Below are 19,761 nucleotides of genomic sequence, written 5' to 3' on the forward strand. Positions count from 1 at the left end.
TTGAGAATTCTCTGTGTGGTTTCACTATAAGCATAAACTAGTAAAAATCTACCACTCATATTTCTATCTATAAATTTTACGTTTTTTTTTCTTCATCGGTGTTCCGCAGTGTGCGGATTGAACCGAGAGACAAGGGCACAGCCGTTGACTGCAAACGGTTATCATAGTTGGTGGTTTGGTTTTGTTCGGTATATTGTGCGATGATGCAATATTTTACAACGATATTCTTGCTATACGATATTGCTAAAGAAAAAAACAACTAACCCAACAATGTCTTGTCATAAAATTTCTTGCATGGAAAATATTTCAAAATTAAAATCGTAAAACAGAAGCGTAGCAAGCGAGAAAGAGAGAAAAACAACAGAGAAAGAGAGGGCGAGGGGATATGACGAACAATGTCATTCAACTGAATTGCGAATATGCGTTTTGTACAGCAATTCTTTACACACGATCTCGCTGAAAACAATTTCTGAATAGAACTAATTCCAACGTGAAAATTGCTTTAATTTAACTTTTAGTATTGCTTTTTTCGTTATGACAATTTCAATGTAACTCAATTTCGATTTAAATTGCATTTTTTCATTCTGAACCAAGTAAACATATTCCATCAATTGGTTTAGAGGCCATTTCAGAGTATAGACTGCATATACGATCTTTTTTGTTCACACATCAAATTCACACAAAGGAAAAATCATTGTTTAATGCGAAAAGTTCTTGAAGCGAAAACTGATTGCAAGTAAATGAATGCAACGAACATACATGGTCGAGATGAAAAGCTTTTAATTCTCACCCATGCAAAATATGTCACACTGAAAAAACTCGATTGTTCCTAGAATACTTTGATTGCTAAAATAGTTGTTAATTATGAGTTGTCTTCAGTTATTTGAATGATTTTTAGAGAGTTATGCCAGTGGCAGTTATGTACATATGGCAATCATGTAAATTGTGTACAATTTATTACATTCATACTTTGGTCAAAAGATTATTTGTTTAAGGAAAAAAAGCCATTCGTCCATTTTCTGCCCCTTCTGTCACACGTTTTCACATGGTCAACTTTTACAAATTCAAAATATTTTATTTCAAAGCGATCAACTTGAACATGTCCATGGACGCCCAATATATATTGTATGGTGGTGCCATCGTCCTCATCCTAAGTGTGTATAAAAAGAAACGATATTGATTTTTAAACATTTTCTTTTTGTTGAACATGAAAGTCAATGAATCCAGAGATTGTAGATCTCTATTGTCAAACTTGTCTTGGGTTTGTATATTCATTTACTAAGAAATTCTTTGGAATGCACTTGGATTTCTAAATCTTATAAATATATAACGGTGAGAAAATGATTGCACAGATTCTTAATGTGGAATGTGTTAAATAATTAGACGACACCAAAAGTTTTGTAATCCAGAAAATACCGTAGTTGTGAGTGTGGGTGTGTAAAAAAAGAAAATGTTGTTTACAAATTTATAGCTGTGCGTTGATTTAAGTGAAAGGTGGAGCTCAAAAAGAGCGAAAAAGAACAAAAAGAGGTATGAATGAAAAGTAAATAAAGCATGCGACGGCTTAGTTTTGACACAGGTGTGGATACCGCAACGCTAAAAATGTTTGATGTGTAAGGCAAATGATATTTATTAATATTCAAAATGTATGTGCGTTTTCTGCTCTGTTTTGTTTTTCTCGGGTGCAAAAATAAGAAAACATTTGCTACTTTCGCACTCTTATCACATTCTTTCGCACTCTTATCACATTCATCTGTTTATCTGTTGATTATCGCGCTTGCTTATATGGGCCATATATTTATTAAATCATTTTCCTCATGCATTGTAATCAACAACAATTTCGCGCAAACGATGTAAGTGTTGCAAAACTTGTGCTTGTGTATACATAATAATTTCACACAATCCCATCAAGAACATGAAGGTTGTATTTTTGTTTGAGTTTGGGGGTGTGTGAAACGAAAGTTTACTAAAAAAAAAACAAGAAAGAGAGGGATAGAATGCGAGCGGATTTATTTACCACCAACAAATCATAGAAGAAGGAACTTGCACGATTTAACGCCACATAATTTTAGCCATCTGCAGGTAATTATTACACTTTCATAGGTGAATGTGAACATTATTCTACGCGTTAGCAGATAAAAACAAAGAGAGCGAGAAAGAGAGGGAGAGCCGTCGTAAAGTTTGTTCATAAATCATCAATGATTTAGTGTCAGACTTATGGAATCATTTAGCAGCGAATATATTTGAAGGTTTTGTACCTTCTATGCTTGATTTAGTTAAAATTTCCGTATACATTTCCTCTCACGTATACATTAGATACCGCAATATAATTTTGCAATAAAATAATGTTCTTGTGAAAAACGTGAAGCCACCAAAATCACATGTAATTTTCAGTAAATTCTTTATTAAAAACAATATGATGAGGCGATAGAGTCGTGAAAAACATTCATTTCATTATAATTAATGTAATAATCAGTAACATATGGTACAATATAAGTATTTAAGATTTAAATAAATATTTTCACATGTTATTATTTTAAAGACAAACTAACATGCTTTTTCTTGTCAATATGCTGCGCGAAAGGTATGATATATAAAACCAAAATGGGGATGTCCAATTTGGATCACCACCGAGTAATTTCAAGTGCGATAAATTGAGCGTTTTTTTTCTTTTCACATTGCTTGTCACTTTCAAACAACTTATGGATGTAAAGAAACCATTAGAACAACCGGCGGTTCGCTGTATTTCGATGTCTTTATTTTTGAAACATAGAAACTTCAATACAAAAGACAAAGTTTGTGAAAATGGATCCAAAGAAAATCTTTAAGAATAGAAGAAAATGTTCAGTTAAAACATGCATTTTAATTAGTAAAAAAGATGTTCCGAAAAATGTTGGATTGGCAATCTTTATCATATCCATTCGACACATATGAAACGATGCTGTTGTCGTACAAAGAAATTCATCGTTCAACGCTCAACGCTCAATTGGGCTCAAGTGTTGTCCAAAGGAGAATCGACAGAGAAAACCATGCATGCACATCAATGTATGTGTATATAAACAGTTTAAGGAGTTGATCCAATGTTGCAAACAAAAGCATCAACGACTCACTGAAAAGAAGACGGTAATACGGTTCTTGTGTTGAACCACTTTTAATTAACTATTCAAAGCTCTATGCTTGTATTCTGCATCGTATGCATATTCATATTAAGTTAGAAACGATTTTCATTGAGTGAAACGAACAAAGATGATACAATACAGAATATAACAAGACCTACAACAACGACGGAGGAAAGAGAATATGCCAATACCTTCTAAACAACACATCTTTTCTAAACAATAAGATGTTCCGCACAGAATTTAACACAGATAAAACTAAGACAGGATATTTCTTTATATTGTATCGCACACACACACACACCATAGATGTACATTGTACACTGTCAGATTGTAAAAACAAAGTGTCTTCAGAAATGATGAAAACTGTTCAGTTGAGTGTCACGTCATATATTCATATGGTTTCGAATATCAAAGTGAATCAGTTTTTGTTATTTGCATTCACACAGAACTCACTTTCTCTCATTCCTCTTATGTATTTACTCTTTAAAAATATACTGAATCAGAATATACACAAAAACCGATGAAGAAGACGATCAACCAAATACGACACCGTGTGCTTATATCACTCAAAATGTAAAATTTTACTTTGCATATGTGTGCGATAGTCATTGAATGTGTGTGTGTATGTGTGAAAGGATAACTTTTAAATAACTTGCCAGATATGTTCCGAAATTGGAGCGTTTCGTTAAGAGACAGAATTTCTAGTGTGTTTTTTAATAAGTGAAAAACATATGTTCCACATTTCCTCTCTCAATTGCTGCCCCTTATCTCTTTCATAGTTTTCATTTTCACAGCATCTTCTCGAAGAGACAAAACCATCTGCACACATATTCATAGTTTTATCAAAATTTTGCGCGCTTCCGAGCACTTCACTCCTCGAGAGAGGTGGTAGAAAGAGAGGGAAAACATGACACAACTTTCTTCAATAATATTGTTACAACGCTTGTGTTCCATATCATGATCACTTCACTTCATTAGTGTTCATTAAATATAAATAAAACAAGTTTTTTTCAACAACAACGACAAAAAGCACACCAGCTGAAAAAAAAACTCTCACCAGCGCTAACAAAGCAAATTATTTCATTCTTCGCACGAATTGAGTGAGCGCATCCTGATGAATATCGTTTGACAAATTTGCATAAATTACGATTGAATGAGGGAAAAAAATGCAACTTTGTAATTAAATCAACGCACATATACTCCATATTACAAGCACACAACAAGAGCAACAACTACAAAAAATTTGCAAATTCTTTGACATCGAATTCATATATTCACTAGACATCGTCATATGGGAATAATGAGCGTTTGAAATGGCGTCATCCGCAGTGCTTTTGATATGGAAAACTATTATCAGTCAAAATGATGATACATACAACTTAATTTATGTTCATTAAATTCCAAATTCAAATGAAAGTGAGACATCTAGAGCGTTGGAAAAAAAATATTCTAATTTATTATTTGGCGCCATTTAATGCGTAATACTAATTCAGTTTTGGAAATAATAAGCGGCAATTGTAGTGTATTAATTAGGAAGCCGCAGTGTTCTTGGGCTGTCATCGTAAAATCACGATTCATCACTAAATCAATCCCGAGGGGGAAAGAATGTGCGGCAATGATTGAATCGAACCAAAAAAAGCACATTCGAGAATGTAATTAAAAATTAGTTGAGACTGTCAGAGTAGTAATGAGAAGAATAGATTCGTATCTAGCGAACAGCAGCTGGGTAAAAATCGAAATAAATAAAACTAGTTCTTTCATTCAGACTCAGCCACAACATGGAGATCGTAATCGATAGTTATAGACATATGCATGTGTACTGTGTGTAGTAAAACATGTTCGGACGACATCAGAATTGTTGAACAGAGTTCAGTTATATTTACCTACGTACTAATGATGTCTATACATTCTTCATGTTATTACCAGTGATAACAAAAATGTATCACGATAGTAGCCATACAATAAATCAATAAACGGAATATATGTAAAAAAAAGTCAACATAGCCGCACGGTCATTAATCAATTTCGGATCGAATTGAAATCACGATTCTTCCGAATGAATAACCAAATATAGTATGTATAAGACAAGACGGCTTTTAGTCTTAAAATCAATTTTGATTTGATTTGTTTCGTTCAGTTCAATCCTTTTTGTTCAAAAGAGCTCAATCTTTGTCGAAATGTTGATTATGATCGAACGATTTAATATATGTATATTTCGATTAAATGCCATTTTGGTTCCATCCCCGAATAGCAGAAAATGCCAAATTACGGCTAATAATCAAAATTTAAAAATTGGCATTTTTTGAAACAGAAAATGTAAAGATTAAAAAAAGTTCCAATGGACCGCGACAGCGTAGAATTGACATGTGTCAAATACTTTGCAATATAACCTGGAAAATACCGCGGCATCGACGCCTATAAAAAAGCGCGGAAGTATGCACGGGATGCCAAAAGGGAAATGGCTTCAATGCAAAAACAAGAACAGCATCAGCAAAAAAGAACATATTAGCTTTTAATAACTGGAATGCAACTATTCAATCGAACGGAAGGCAAATGCTGGAATGAGTGAATAAAAAGTTGGACCAACCAACAACAAAAATAGCTATTTGTGCCACTGACAGATACGAATGATTCATTTATTTCAAAATTTATAATTCATAATTCGATTATTAATAAAAACATTTTCTCTACGAGCACTCGTTTTTTTAATGCCATGCATTCTACTGGTTGTTTGTTTTTTTTCACAAGCTTGAAATAACTCTGTATGCCAGTGAGCTAAGTACATACAATACTACTGAATTTTTTACCAGAAAAAAAGACAAAAACAGTCGATGGCGACAATTTAATGGAACCATAAAAAGTGTTCGAACAAGAGATGGAATGAACCACACACGCACATAAAAAATGATGCAAATTCATTCTATTGACAACGGATTAGGTTCGGAATGGACCAGCCATTTGGTTAAAAACTAAAAAAAACACACTCACGCGCGATCCCATCCATACACTATAGTGACATTTTTGGAACAATGGTTCCCGTGCCACATAAAATGAATGGCTTTTTCATGAACGAATGAGTGACTCTGAGCATTTGACTGCTCTCAATTTATTGGATAGTCGCCGTTTTTCTAGCATAAAACGAATTAATCAGATTCGGAGCAAATTCAATTTATCATTGAAAATGAGTATGTCTGCATGACCAATTGACCATGCTTTGTACTGTGTGTTTTCTGCCGTGGAAAAAAGCATTTAACCTATTCAGTTTTCTCAAAACTGTAAACAAAATTTATTGATAGAAGAATACGAAACAAACAATCCGTTTTTATCCGGTTTGCTAAGGGGTTGCATTACTACAACATGAACTATTAATTTTCCTCCAGATCCACCTGCCTACGATGGTATTGCTCTCTAAATAAATTTTTTGTGTGACGGACGAAAAATGGGTGCGATTTGTATACCAAGCAAGATAAAAGAGTGAGAAAAGAATTTAATTTGATGTACTTTTCTGAACGGCAGTTGTACAGTCATTTTTACGAAATTAAATTTTTCTTTGAAATTTCTTCTGTATATTTGTGACAAAAAAACGAATAATAAATAAAAATAAATGTCGGCCAAAAAATGAAGTCATAAAAGTGCGGGCGATTGACCGAACAATGTTTTTTTTCGCCAATGCAAATCTTTACCTTTGTTTGGCTTTTATGGTGCAGACCAGTATATAAGCATCATCCATCATGTGTAACAGCATTTTTCTTTTTCGTTGACGTGCTCTCTCTACCTCGGTATTCTCTTCATGGCCTACAGTGCACATAAAGAGGCCGAAAGTTGTGTCAGATTTATGTTTATTTCGGTTCGCAAAGCAAATAAACAAAATTTATTATCGAATGGAGGTTTCAATTATTTCATATTTTCAACGATAATTCCGCATGTATTTTATATACGTTTGGCGAGTATGTAGCTCGATGAATTTAGAATGTCTAGCGTCTAGACTGTGTATATCTCTATAAATTTTCGACTGAAATCTCGATAAATATATGTATATATGTGTATGAGGGGTGCTGCATGCATTATGTAAACAGTTTCGCTGCTCTTTCAAACTACTTTATCGGTGTCTACGTGTGTTCAAAGCGTCCAATCCATGATAGTGTTTTGCTTTCCTCTTCCCTCTTACCCGTATCACACTGTCGAAAAGTTACGATTGGCAAAAAAGTTTCGTCTTCGAAAAGTGGACCAAATGTTGAACATATTTCCCCGAATACCCATATGTTTGCTGAACATTATCGTGACATTTATTCGCATACTTCTCTTGTTGTGTTATCAAAATTATAGTACTTTTCAAATGCATTTTCTCCTTTGCACCATATTCGAAATATTGTAATAAAACAAAATAAATTCCGGTCGTAAAAATTTCGACGTCGTCGTCGAAGATGTAAAAGTGTTTTGCCATTCGCAACCAATATAGAGAAAAAAAGGCGAAATGAACTCGAAACTTGTTTTGTACAGTACAAAATTGAATTCATTACACCGACAAATACAATAAGCTGAACATGCTTAGAAAGCCATAAGTTTGACATCATTTTGACACACCGATAAGCGTTCTCTTGTACTTGCACAATAATATAATAAAGCAACGAATTCATTTTGAACAAATACATTTTTGTCAATACAAAATACACTCTTTCTCTCTCAAACCTTCCCTACCTTTCTCTCAGCAGCAAAATTGTAATAATTAAATTGCATTGTTGCATGTTACTCTTGTTTTGTGTCTACTCGACTCTCAATTCCTTCTAGTTAAATACTTTTCCCTTTTTGCCATTGTGCATATTTCATGAAAATGCTTGCCAACTTTTTTTGTGTGTGTGTGCGTCGCATGAATCCGATTTTAGAGAGTTAACTTTGTTGTGTGTGTGTCATCATATGTACGAATATTTGTTTTTCTAACAATTTGTTAGCGCTTTTACCACAGTCAATTTCTACATACACATGGTGTAATTCAAAGTGTGGCACAGTGTATGTATATTTTTGGATTCTCCACTGGGGGGCTAGAAACAATGATTTTTCAATAAAGAGAGAGAGAGAGAATCGCTGTATGCAAGAGCAAAATGTAATTATTATTTATTTGCATGTTGCATTTATATGCAAATGCTTCTATTCTATGAATGAATTACGATTATTTATTTAAATTTCGGCACCTTTTCCGCACACAACAAAATTCTCTTTCTCTGTCTCTTTTAATCTCTCGCGTGTGCTCTCTCTCTCTCTCTCTCTCTCTCTGTGTGTGTGTGTGTTTGCCAGTGCAATCGAAAATATGCACAAAACTTCAAACGAAAATTATTTTGACATTCCAAAAATGTGTTAGCTTGTTATATTTATATGCATTCAAATCGAGAGCAATAATTATTGTTATGTTTGTTCCAGTGAGCAGTGACTGAATAACGAAAACATTGCAGAGAAATGGATTCAAAGGAATTTTTTTCCACTACGGAAATGAAGAACAAACTTATGGCATTTCCATTGTCTGTATCAACTTTGTATTTAAAATGGAAACTGCCAGTTTTCTTTTGTCTTTTTTTTCGTGCATATGTGCCGATGCAAAACGGCAATCAGCTAAATATAATACAACTCTGTGCTGAAATTAATTTTAATGAAAATGTGTAACGTACGAGGAATTTGACGGTATGCGTTCAATCCACACTACAATTGTATTTTGTTCAAATAATTTCGTAGATTCAGAGAAGTTGAAAGTGCAACGTCTACAATTAATTCACTTGAAATGTGTCAACGAGAATTACGCGGAAGAATTTTGTTATTGTATTGCATTTTGAATTCATTTGAAAAAGCAACATGCATTTGAAAGGTCTTTAAAGCGAAAATGTGCTCTGTCAAAAAGTCAGAGAAGATAGGCAACACCTCAACCGAGACGGAGTAGTGGGTGAAGAGAGAAAATCAAAGATGTGAAAGTGAAAATGGTACAAATGAACCGACCAGCGTTATAAATCAGCACAAATGCTTGAGTACTCTACGAGAGTGATGATCAAAAAGAAGTCAAATGAAAGTTTTCAATTTTTGGCCATTGTTGTTGTCTGAATGCCGTGCATATAAATACAAACATTGCCGCAACAGTGAAAACCACAAATGAACACCCCAAAGACATACATATAAAATAATGTGAAGAATGATTATACAAACGTCTTCTTCGTTGATGGTTTTAGCATGTAAAATGGCAATTTTCAATTTTCATGTCGAGTGAAATGTGTTCTAATTTCGATTATAAGGTGCAAGACCGTTTATTTCGTACCATCGTCTTCTTTTCCATCAGAACCAAAAATGCATGCATTTAATTGAAACTCATGAATAAAATAAGAATATACGTGTATGTAAGTCGAAATAATTAAATTCACACATCTACACAAATGCCACAAACAAAACAATCATTTTATTTCATTACGGCAGCAAAACTACAAAGAGAAAGAGAAAGAGAGAGATCAAATCACTAGTTTTTTTGACGTATTGTTACCGAAGGTGAAGCAAATGCAACAATGCCATGGAATTTCGCACGGTTTATTCGAACGCATCCAACATTTCACAATTGCATATATGTTTAATCTTTCATTCGATGAATCTTATTTGTTATTGTTAAAATCATCAGTGGAGTAAGCAATGTTGAAGTGTTGTACTTCAAGCATTCAAAAGTTTATTCAGATTTTAGAACCCATGTTTAATGAACATAAAGCATACTTTTAACAACAAAGAAAAAAAAATCAACAAAAGAAGAAGAGAAACAGCAGTAACAACATAAAAACACTTGGAAATTTGCATTGAAAATCGGCAACCTTACAAAGCAAAATGCACCCATGGAGAACTTAATGCAATTGATTTAGATGAGGTGAGATGTTTGATAACCGGTAAAAATGAGTGCACATTTCAATTGGCGCGCGTGTGTGCTCTCTCTCTTTCTTTCTCACACCGCTCAAATATTAGTTTAACGACAACGACGATAACATTATACCATTCTATGCATATTTGCTGAAAGAAAAAACTTTGTTGCTTATTGATAATGAAAACTTGTGTTTTGGTTTCCTGTTCTCACCGTACATGGTATGTATATACATTTTGTATGTGAGAACGGGAATGCGAGTTAGTTAGCACTCTTCTTTCTCTCTTTTCTTATATACACTTTTTTCATTTTTTTTTCTTTCGTTCATTTTTCCAATTTACGATTTGTTCTAGTTTTACTTTTCTCGCACGTATGCAATTGTGAAATAATTTTCTATGCGCTGTGTGCATATAATTAAAATCAGTGCACGGCTCGAAATTCTCCATGTACGTCGACCCCGAACCACAGCACGATCGCTGCTACTGTTGTACTTAATGCAGCGGCTTCGCATTATACTGACACACTTTTTTTTCGTTAACTGACACCTCATTGTGTTACTGAGAGAGAATATACTCCGACAACCGACTGAAGCCAAAAGAAACGATACACTCTCCGCTGTGTAGTAATAAAATTATTATAAACGAGTGTTCAATTTTTCACACTCATTAGCAATAGTAATGCGTGTACACTGGGCGATTATTCAATCGGCTGTGGAAAAAAAAAAACTAAAAAAATGCAAATCATTGAAAGTGCTAATACATGTTATGATCATACCTCATTTGAAGATTTTGATGCTCAATGTCAAACAATGGCCTTATTCATGAATGTGACCCACTGTACAAAAGGGTCATTTTTCTTTCACAACGTAGTATTAAACGTAACAAAAAGTGTCAAAATGTTATTACTACTTTTATAAGTGAAAATTAGCTCTGGGGCAATCTCAAAATCTGTAGCATTCAAATCAACGCGAAGGTTTTATTTTGATTCATCACGAACGATAACAGTCCTAGAAAACTCTCTGCAACTTGATGAAAGAAGACTAAAAAAAACAATTAACCGCCAATTCAAACCGAACAGAATAATGGGAATTTTAAAATCGTGCAATTTAATTATGAATACATTGATAATTTTTTGTCATGGTAGAAGTTGATGCATTTTGTTTTGTCTATATGCTCACATTTATTCCAATTAAATTATATCTGTGTGTATTTTTTTTAATTCGAAGAGTTCAACTCAAGTCAAGCCGATTCGCATCAGAACAGTCGCCATTGACAATTTTAATAATGTGAAAATATTTTTGCCGTTCAGTGCCTAGGCCTGCGTAGGTAAAACATCAACAATGCCACTGATTTTAATCAGGAATAAATTTTTATCTTTCAGGACAGGCGTGTTTGGTAATCCAAAATATGCAAATAAGTGTATGTAATTAAAATATTTTATTCATATACAGAGTAGTAGGTTGAGTTGCATTCAATTCACTTTTTAATTTAAATCGGCAAAGTTGGTAATGGAAATTGTGGCCATGGCAGTGGTTACAGCAGCAGTTGATCAGGTAGGAATATCAAAACGTATTTTGTACTGAAATGTCACTTTTGCAAAAAGATTTTTACATCCTACCGCCATCTACTTTCGTATCGATTACTATTCTAATATCAAAACGAAATGAATCCACAAATATGTTTCTAGTGGTTGATTTAATGAATATTATGATTGCCAATCTTTAAAAAAAATGTTTTATTCATAAAAAAATATTAATCGGCAATAAAAAACGTGAATGCATCGTTTTAACAAGTCGAAATATCAAAAGAATTCACTCAATAAAGTTGTGTATTGTGAGAGCCAACTTCAGACAGATTGTATATATGTGACAACTATTTTTTGACATTTGTAAAACCGGCAATTAGGTGTTTGTGTTTCAACTATAAACATTAAACATGCGAAAAGTAATTTAGCTTTTTTTATTTATTAATCATCATTTTACTGTGAATTTTTTTTCTTAATTTTTACATTTTTATTTTCTTGATTCATTATTGGTTGTTTTTTGTGCTTTACTTTCATTTTTTTCCTAAAATTTAGAAGTGTGGAATGTGCGAAAAATCGTTCATTCGTTTACAAACTTTGCGGGAACACGTCGAAAATGTTCACCAGCCAATGAAGAAAAAATTCAAATGCCCGAATTGCGACATATTTTGCTCGAGGCTCTCACAATACACAACTTATAGGTTGGTGGCGCTAGGAGTAAGTTTTTTTGAGTGCTTGCTTTTGATATTCCTACCCGAGTTGATATATTATCATGGTAGCGAAGGTGCACAATATGGACTTACTTTATGTCAACGCATACAACCAAACTTTTCTACACAAACAGAAATTCAATAATTAAATCGGGCAGAATTATTTAACATCCTCGAAGCGAGAGAACACTACATCCGTTGCTTTCAGTGCGAAAATCGTTTCATTGCGCTTTTAAAATTATTTTGATTGAAAAACTCAATTGAATAATTGATCATGTAGATCAGTAGTGTGCGAGGAAAATTTTTCAGGGGGGGGTGATTTTCCAAAAACAAAAAATTCTCTAGCAAATTAGACAAATTTTCGTTTTTTTTTTTTTTTTGGAAGTCACTTTTTGAGGCGAAAATCCCTAGCAAATCGAAAGAATTTTCTCCGCGAAAAACCTTAGCAAATCGGAAAAAAATCTCTCGGAGCCAAAAACCCTAGCAAATTGAAAGAATTTTCCTCAATTTTCTACATTGATGAGCTAAAAAAAAAAAAAAAAAAAGGTCTTCACTTTTTGAATCAAAAACCCTAGCAATTTCGAATAAATTTCACGAAAAATAAATTCTCATCCAAATTCTCATCCAAATCAATACCCCCCCTCCGCACACTACTGATGTAGATAGTATTCAACGTTCACAGCTTGTATGGATATATATTTGGTAACAAAAAAATATTATTGGATGGAATTAATTATGCTACATCGCTGACCGTTACAAAAATGTAAATAGCTGTAAAAAGAGCCGACGATATGGAATTGTCGACTGTTTTCATATGACATATATATTAAAGATACAAACGAGCCAATAAAGTTAGTCTTAATTTGCCATTCCAATGACTAGACTTTCTCTTCCTTTGTCTACTATATATTCAGTATTTTTGTTTGACCTTTGGAGCTTTGAACATGCATTCTTTTTGTATGCTTAATATGTCACAGCGAGAATAACATTATCATTTTCACTGGCACTGAATAGTCAATCGATAGTACCGTGACTGCTAACCGTGCATAAATATTCATGTATTTTAGAATTTTTATGAATGGTCAACCAACTGCACTACGAAGATGTTGCACCGTTTACTGCTTAAATTTGAAAATTCGATTTTAATTGGGTTTGAAAACGTATAGAAAAATAGATGAAATTGAAAAGTGAAAAAGTTGAACGGAGAATGAAACAAAAAGAGAGAGAGAGAGATAATAAAAAAAATAAATGTAGATTGCAAAAAGGATGAGCAGAAAGAATTGAATTAAGCGTTGACTCGAAAACAAACATATATCCAGAGAGACAGATAAGTTGACGACAGCAAAGAGTGCAAAAAACAATTTCACAACTTAACTAAATTGTTTGTGTTTGTTACCATTTCAATTTTTGTTCGGTTCGCATACTCTCAGTTCATACACTCCGTGTATGTCAGACATTTTCTATATATGCAAGTAGAAAAACATTACAAATATGTAATGTATAAAACTCAGGGTGCATAATAATCACAGGATAGTGCCATTTTCCAATTTTCCTTTCGACAATACAGTTGCGACTCTTTCTCAGTGGCTATGCGACTCTTTCTCATTCGGCGCTCAAAATGATTTCTCGCCTGAGCGTACAGGCAAAATTCTAAATTCAGATGAATGTATTCTTTTGCGAACGAAAACCGAGAGTGGGAGCGAACCAGCGAGAAGAAGTTGATGCAGAGTGAAAAAAAAAAATACTGCGGCAAATCGACTCGATTATCGTACCGACTTTGGAGATGTTTTCACGATTATTTTTGCTGCCTCATCTCATGTATTCTCATTTTCACTCAAAATATGTGATTTTCGTTTTCAGCTGCTTTTTCATCGATAATAATATTTTTTCAATTTTCGACGGGCTGTCACGCTGACACCAATGTGTGTGTGTGTGTATGTGCAAAAAACCGATTTTGCTCCACTGCTTTGGAGCGGCGTATTCCATCACAAGCACATCATTATGTGAATAAGAGGCACAGCTAGCAACGACGATTGGCTTTTCACGCGTCAAGCTCTTTCCCAAGTCATTAATATTCAGAATGGTTTTTGTTCTTCAAAATGCAAAATTTATGCCTTCTTCTGGAGCACGATTGAAAGAAGAGCAAAAAAAAGAGTCGAATGAACAGAATAAAAATATAAAACGCATTTGGGCGAGAGAAAAAAGGAAGAAATGGCGAAAATACGACTGCTTTCGAATTTCTCGTAATGTTTAACTGTTTATTTCGTTTTCATTTCCAATCCGCTAACACTACTAGAACACATAATGCAAAATCTACAGTGTGTGTTGCTTTTCCAAAATGAAATTGTGTTTCTCATGAATTTTTTAGTTGACCTTGGCTTTTGGCTTGAGAATATACGTATGCATGTATTCTAACCTGTGTGTTCAATGTGCTTAGTTTTCATCCGACAACAAAACGAAAAGAAAAACAAAATGAACAACAGGAGAGTGAACAGTGAGTGAATTAGTGTTTTTCGACTGTTTTGTTTCGAGTCAGTTTCGAACCACTTAGCCGATGTAAATAAAGTAGGATCGCATTTGAAAGTCAACTTTATCAATAGAGAGAGAGAGAGAGAGAGAGAGAGAGAGAGAGAGACGGCGAAGAGTAAGTCTCCCTTACCGTTTCCAACTGTGTAGCTAAATGTCATATCAAGAGAACAAAATGAAGCAGAAAAACGAAAAATCGACACGAAAGTCACCCAAGCACACACACATGAAGAGAAAATTTTTGTCTTTTTAAGCCAAATATACTTTTGGCATAAAAGTTTTTTTTTGTTTTCATTTCGTTCGATTATTTTGCTTGTGATCTGTTTTGGCGGCAAATGGCAAAAAACCAAACAACATCGGGATATTGAACGGTGAAGGACTCAACACAGAATACAGACACATTGACAAAATCCCTGTGTAAGAAGCTTAATCTGAATCAATTTTCAGGTTATGCATATAGCATGAAGCGCAGGAACATCCATTTGCTACACCAAATACAGTGTTCGGGTATGTATGTGCGTTTCGTAACAGCTACCGGATTGATTTGTAGCTACACAACCAGTTTGAACATTCCTTTACACATTTTTCACAATTGTTCGTCCGTTTTTTTCTTCTTTCGCTTCTTCGTTACCTATTTATTCGAACGCAATTTTTTTTTCTCGACGTTTTGTACACACAGTAAATTATCTTGAAATTTTCGAGGCGAATCGAGCCGAGCCGAAACGATCGAAAAAGCAATAACATATACTGGATATGGGAACTGCAAGTACCTGATTTGTGTCTGACAAAATAACTTTTTTTGCCACATGACACAGTGAAGATGTAAAACTGTCTTCAATTTTGGCTCCCCATTTTGACATGCCCATCGGATTTTGTGTGGAGATGTGAGCTCGCATTTACTTTGTCCTCCTCAAGTTTCACGTTCTTTACGCTTATCGCTTCGGTTGTTTTTTTTTAATTCTCGAATTGTATTTTTGAAAAGAAGACATTTTCCTCGAATTCAGAGACTCTAAATCAGAAAGTCTAAGAAAAAATTTGATTGACATTTCTAATACTCGAATTTTTTTGTGACGTTCTACATGCATTTGTAGAAATCCATCCATAATCTTTCATTCCCCGTTTTTTTTCTCGCAGTAGATATGAACAAAAAAGGCTTAAATTTTTATGGTTTCCTTGAAGATTTTATTTATGATTTTCGATATGTATTGTTAATTTATACAAAGGATAAAGGCGCTTAATGAATATCTGAACAAAAGTTCAATGTTGATATAACATTATGTTGTTGTTATACATTTATACATTGCAGTTTATACAAGCTTAACAAAAACGAAAAATAAACTACATTTGGATTAAAAATGATACAAATATGTTTCAGAATAATAGTGTTTCTCTGTTTTTGGTAACATTATTGTGACATGACCATTAGAGTTAAACCACTTTATGTGCTATACTTGGTTATTTCTTAATCTTCAAAAGTGCTTCGAGAATCATTGTTACGGTTTGTGGGTTAGGAACACGAAAGTCACCGTAAGTTTCAATTGGATCTTGTGATACACGGAATGTTCTTCCATATCCTTTTAAAACCTATTTGATATAGTAAACAATACACATTTATAATAGGTACATTACATTTTCATAACTATTTTATATTTACTTTCATGACAAGTTCATCAGCTTTATCATCCCCAGCATAAATAACGTTCACTTTTGTTCTCCAATCCGAACTGAATTCTTGCTCCAAAATGTGTAGCACAGTTTTATCTAATAAAATCGCCGAAATTATTGTGTGTCTATTTAAGAATGATGGTTTTTTCTAGGACTAAGATATTATACCTTTGTTCCAATCAATTGGTGGTTTGCCTTCTACGGCCAAAAGGGCATCTTCCGCCTTGAATCCATAACTTTCAATTGCTCTTTTCGCTTTATTTTTAAAGAATTCGTACTCACCTTTCTTCACGTTACGATAATGAAAGGTGAGGCTGTATTTTTTATCTTCGACAAAAGCTCGGCCATCTGCCAACTATTCAATTCGATGAGAACAGTAAACATTTAATTTATTATTTTTTATGTAATTTTTTTACTGTGTAAAAAGTATGAAGTGATGAATTTATATTGTACTTACACTTGTGTTTAGATATGCAACCAATTCGTCGTATTTCGCCTGAATTTCTGGTTCCATTTGATACGCAAAGGGTTCTCGCATGGGGTATTCAATTTCAAGGCCATGATTGCCAGTGTAAATGATATTTGGTATTTGAACCCTATCGCGAACCTCCTGCATCAGGCGACCAGATATAATTCCTACGCAGACTTTCTTGTTCTTTGCTAATTTGGTTAGAGCAACTTTTGATTCAGGAACAATTTTTGCATCCGCCGGAACGGGAACGATATTAGATAATGTCCCATCAAAATCTAACAATAATACCAGCGTCTTTTTTTTCTCAATGTATCTGAGAAAATAAATGATATGCATTCAATTTTCAAAAAATATTACCGAAAAATTATGATTTGATCTTTTTAATTTGCACAAAAAAGACTATAATTTTATAAAATTTATTTGTTAACCATATGGTTGATATTTTCTTAAACTTGCAAATCCCAATAAATATCTTGCTATGAAATTTAATTTTTTAATTACAAATTTTACTTCACATTCCTTTTTGTTTTCGTAGGAATTACTGTTTTCCATGCGCATTACGTTTTTTATTTGTTTCAAAAAAGATGAATAAACACAGAAGGCACGTGTTTTATTCAAACTTGTGCTAACACACGAGTCTTAAATGTACACACCTTTGATGTTCAATTTTGGAATATTTAAATTCACTAATTACATCAATATTAACGTCATATTGTTAAACAGACGTTCACTGACGCAATAATGTAGAAATATGGAATTTGCAATAGCTATTGTCATTCGATGATTAATGATATGAATAATTAGGAAACTTACGACGATAACACGCTGTTGATTTCTTTTGCCGTGGTAAGGATTGGTGCAATTTTCTTTCCTAGACCAGCCGATGTCATACAGGCTTTGAATGCAATAAGGCAAACCACGAAAATCACAACATTTACTGCAAAAAATATATATATTTATATGAAAACATAGTGGAATTTATACATTTTGGGGTGATCTCAATGGATCTGTTGATAGATGTTTGAACAATAAACTGGATGAATATAAAAAATCATTTTTTTAAATTAATACAGTCATCTCAGTCTCCTTAAGTAATTCAAAAATATTGAGATGAATGTAATAGTAAAAAACATTGAATCCAGTTTATTTTATTTAAATTACTAGTTAATTCATTAATTTTATCTAAGTCTAAGTAAGTGTGAAAAGTTTTCTTAATGTATTATTTTAAATTTTACTCACCAGAATAACTTAAAGGCAACTTTTGAAAAGCCATTTTTATGGGGGATACGTTTTCTTCTTTCTTACTTTGCCAAGACTCTGTTTGTACAACACTGACTTTGAACTTCTCTGAGCTAGGGTTTTTATAGTGAAAAACCACACCCCAAATTCAGATAGTCATACGATAATTTATTAATTTGAATTCTTATAACAATTATAATTCCATTCGTTCTCAATTATAATTCCATTCTAATGGAAAATTTTGAAATATTTGTTCAATTGTTATTATTGAAAGTGCCAAATATTCGCACACAGAAAAAACAAATCGAGGTCGAAAATACTGTTTTTTTGTCAAATAATAAATTTCCAGCCGTTAATATAAACAATAATTGTAGGATAATTCGAATTTAATTCAGTATAAAAACACAATATATACAGAAATTGGCAGTACAAATAATAACGAGATTTTGATCTAGAATGCTGTGATCTTTGATAAGATGGAAAGAAATCAAAAATTTTTGAAAAGTTGAAAGATCACATATTTTAAATGGTTTTCGTGTTTTGAATATTTTTTAAATTTGCAACAAAAATTGTTGATTTTTGAAAATGATTGATGACTCAGCCATAGACTAGTGGTTAGCGTGCCAGGTTTGTGAGCGTGAGGACACGAGTTCGATTCTCGGTCAAATTTCGTCCGGTATTTTTCCACCGTGATTCGCTCAGGAATTGTCAGTGGTTTAATGAGGAGAGGTTTGGGCCGTGTCTCGGATTTGTGGAGTGCTTCGGAGGGCACTTAAAGCCGTCGGTCCCGTGTGTGTGTGCACAGCGAAGATATGGGTTCAGCACAGACACACGTAAAAATGGAGTGCCTTCGCGTTAGGTTGATGTCTTGGATATATCAATGTCCAATACATAAACCGCAAAAAAGGTAGTGCCGAACTACTGGTGAATATACCGGTAAATCAGTGGTATTCGCATTCCCCCATTTGAAAAAAGAGCTCAACGCCATATATGTATCGGTGGAATTGTGACTGTCACTGTCAATCGAATGACAGCACCATGCAATAGGGTTTGTGTCAAGGCTAATTAGATAGCGTAACCCCGTAAAAAATGCATCAGGCTTGATAGCATACCTTCAGGAGTGCATCGGCCTAGATAGCGTACTTTCCGGAAATGCATCGGACTATGGCACAAAAACGTAAATTGCATGTAAAAACACCATTGGGTCTGCGCAAAACACTGTTGAAGCGTACGCGTGATGCTACAAATAGCTCCCCAATTCGAAAAAAAAAGAAAAAAAAAAAAAGAAGAATTATTACACCGGAAATATTCTGTGTGTCCAATAATCCAAATATGAATTTCGTGGTTTACACTCTGAAATCATCATTCATCACTGAAAATATTCGAATGAGTCAGGTAATGAAAGTAATAAGAAATACCTGATATATAATATGACTTATAAATTGACTTATAAATTGCAAGCTAAAAAAAATATTTTGCATTTGAGTTCATCAAAGAAATAAGTTCAATAACAAAATAACTCCCAATTTTTTCTGAATTGATAAAATTCCATATGCAGTCGTACCGAAATTATTCCCAAATTGTCATACAATTAGCGCCACGACGGAATTACACAAACGACAAACAAAATTTTGG

The 19,761-nt window shown here is 33.5% G+C and overlaps 1 protein-coding gene across 1 annotated transcript; it reads right to left on the minus strand.

Annotated features, from left to right (window-relative positions):
• Window positions 1-15,909: 15,909 nt before the first annotated feature.
• LOC116344023 (probable trehalose-phosphate phosphatase 3) lies at window positions 15,910-18,249 on the minus strand. Its single transcript, XM_031772382.1, has 6 exons — window positions 18,127-18,249; window positions 17,701-17,824; window positions 16,873-17,200; window positions 16,584-16,770; window positions 16,405-16,511; window positions 15,910-16,334 (listed from the first exon to the last, which is right to left on the minus strand). Exons 1-6 carry the CDS (start codon window positions 18,158-18,160, stop codon window positions 16,206-16,208), a joined length of 909 nt encoding a protein of 302 aa, XP_031628242.1. The 5' UTR covers window positions 18,161-18,249; the 3' UTR covers window positions 15,910-16,205.
• Between the last annotated feature and the right edge of the window lie 1,512 nt (window positions 18,250-19,761).

Source organism: Contarinia nasturtii, unplaced genomic scaffold (assembly GCF_009176525.2).
Source record: "Contarinia nasturtii isolate CC-2019 unplaced genomic scaffold, AAFC_CNas_1.1 Cnas_scaffold_1037, whole genome shotgun sequence".
In the NCBI taxonomy this organism is placed as follows: domain Eukaryota; kingdom Metazoa; phylum Arthropoda; class Insecta; order Diptera; family Cecidomyiidae; genus Contarinia; species Contarinia nasturtii.

Excerpts from the sequence above, each read along its gene's own strand:
- LOC116344023 (XM_031772382.1), bottom strand. The coding sequence starts at position 18,160 with ATGGCTTTTCAAAAGTTGCCTTTAAGTTATTCTG. Across the intron at positions 17,825-18,126 it reads GTTGCCTTTAAGTTATTCTG|TAAATGTTGTGATTTTCGTG; the intron begins GTGAGTAAAATT and ends TATTTTTTGCAG. Across the intron at positions 16,512-16,583 it reads ACCAATTGATTGGAACAAAG|ATAAAACTGTGCTACACATT; the intron begins GTATAATATCTT and ends CGATTTTATTAG.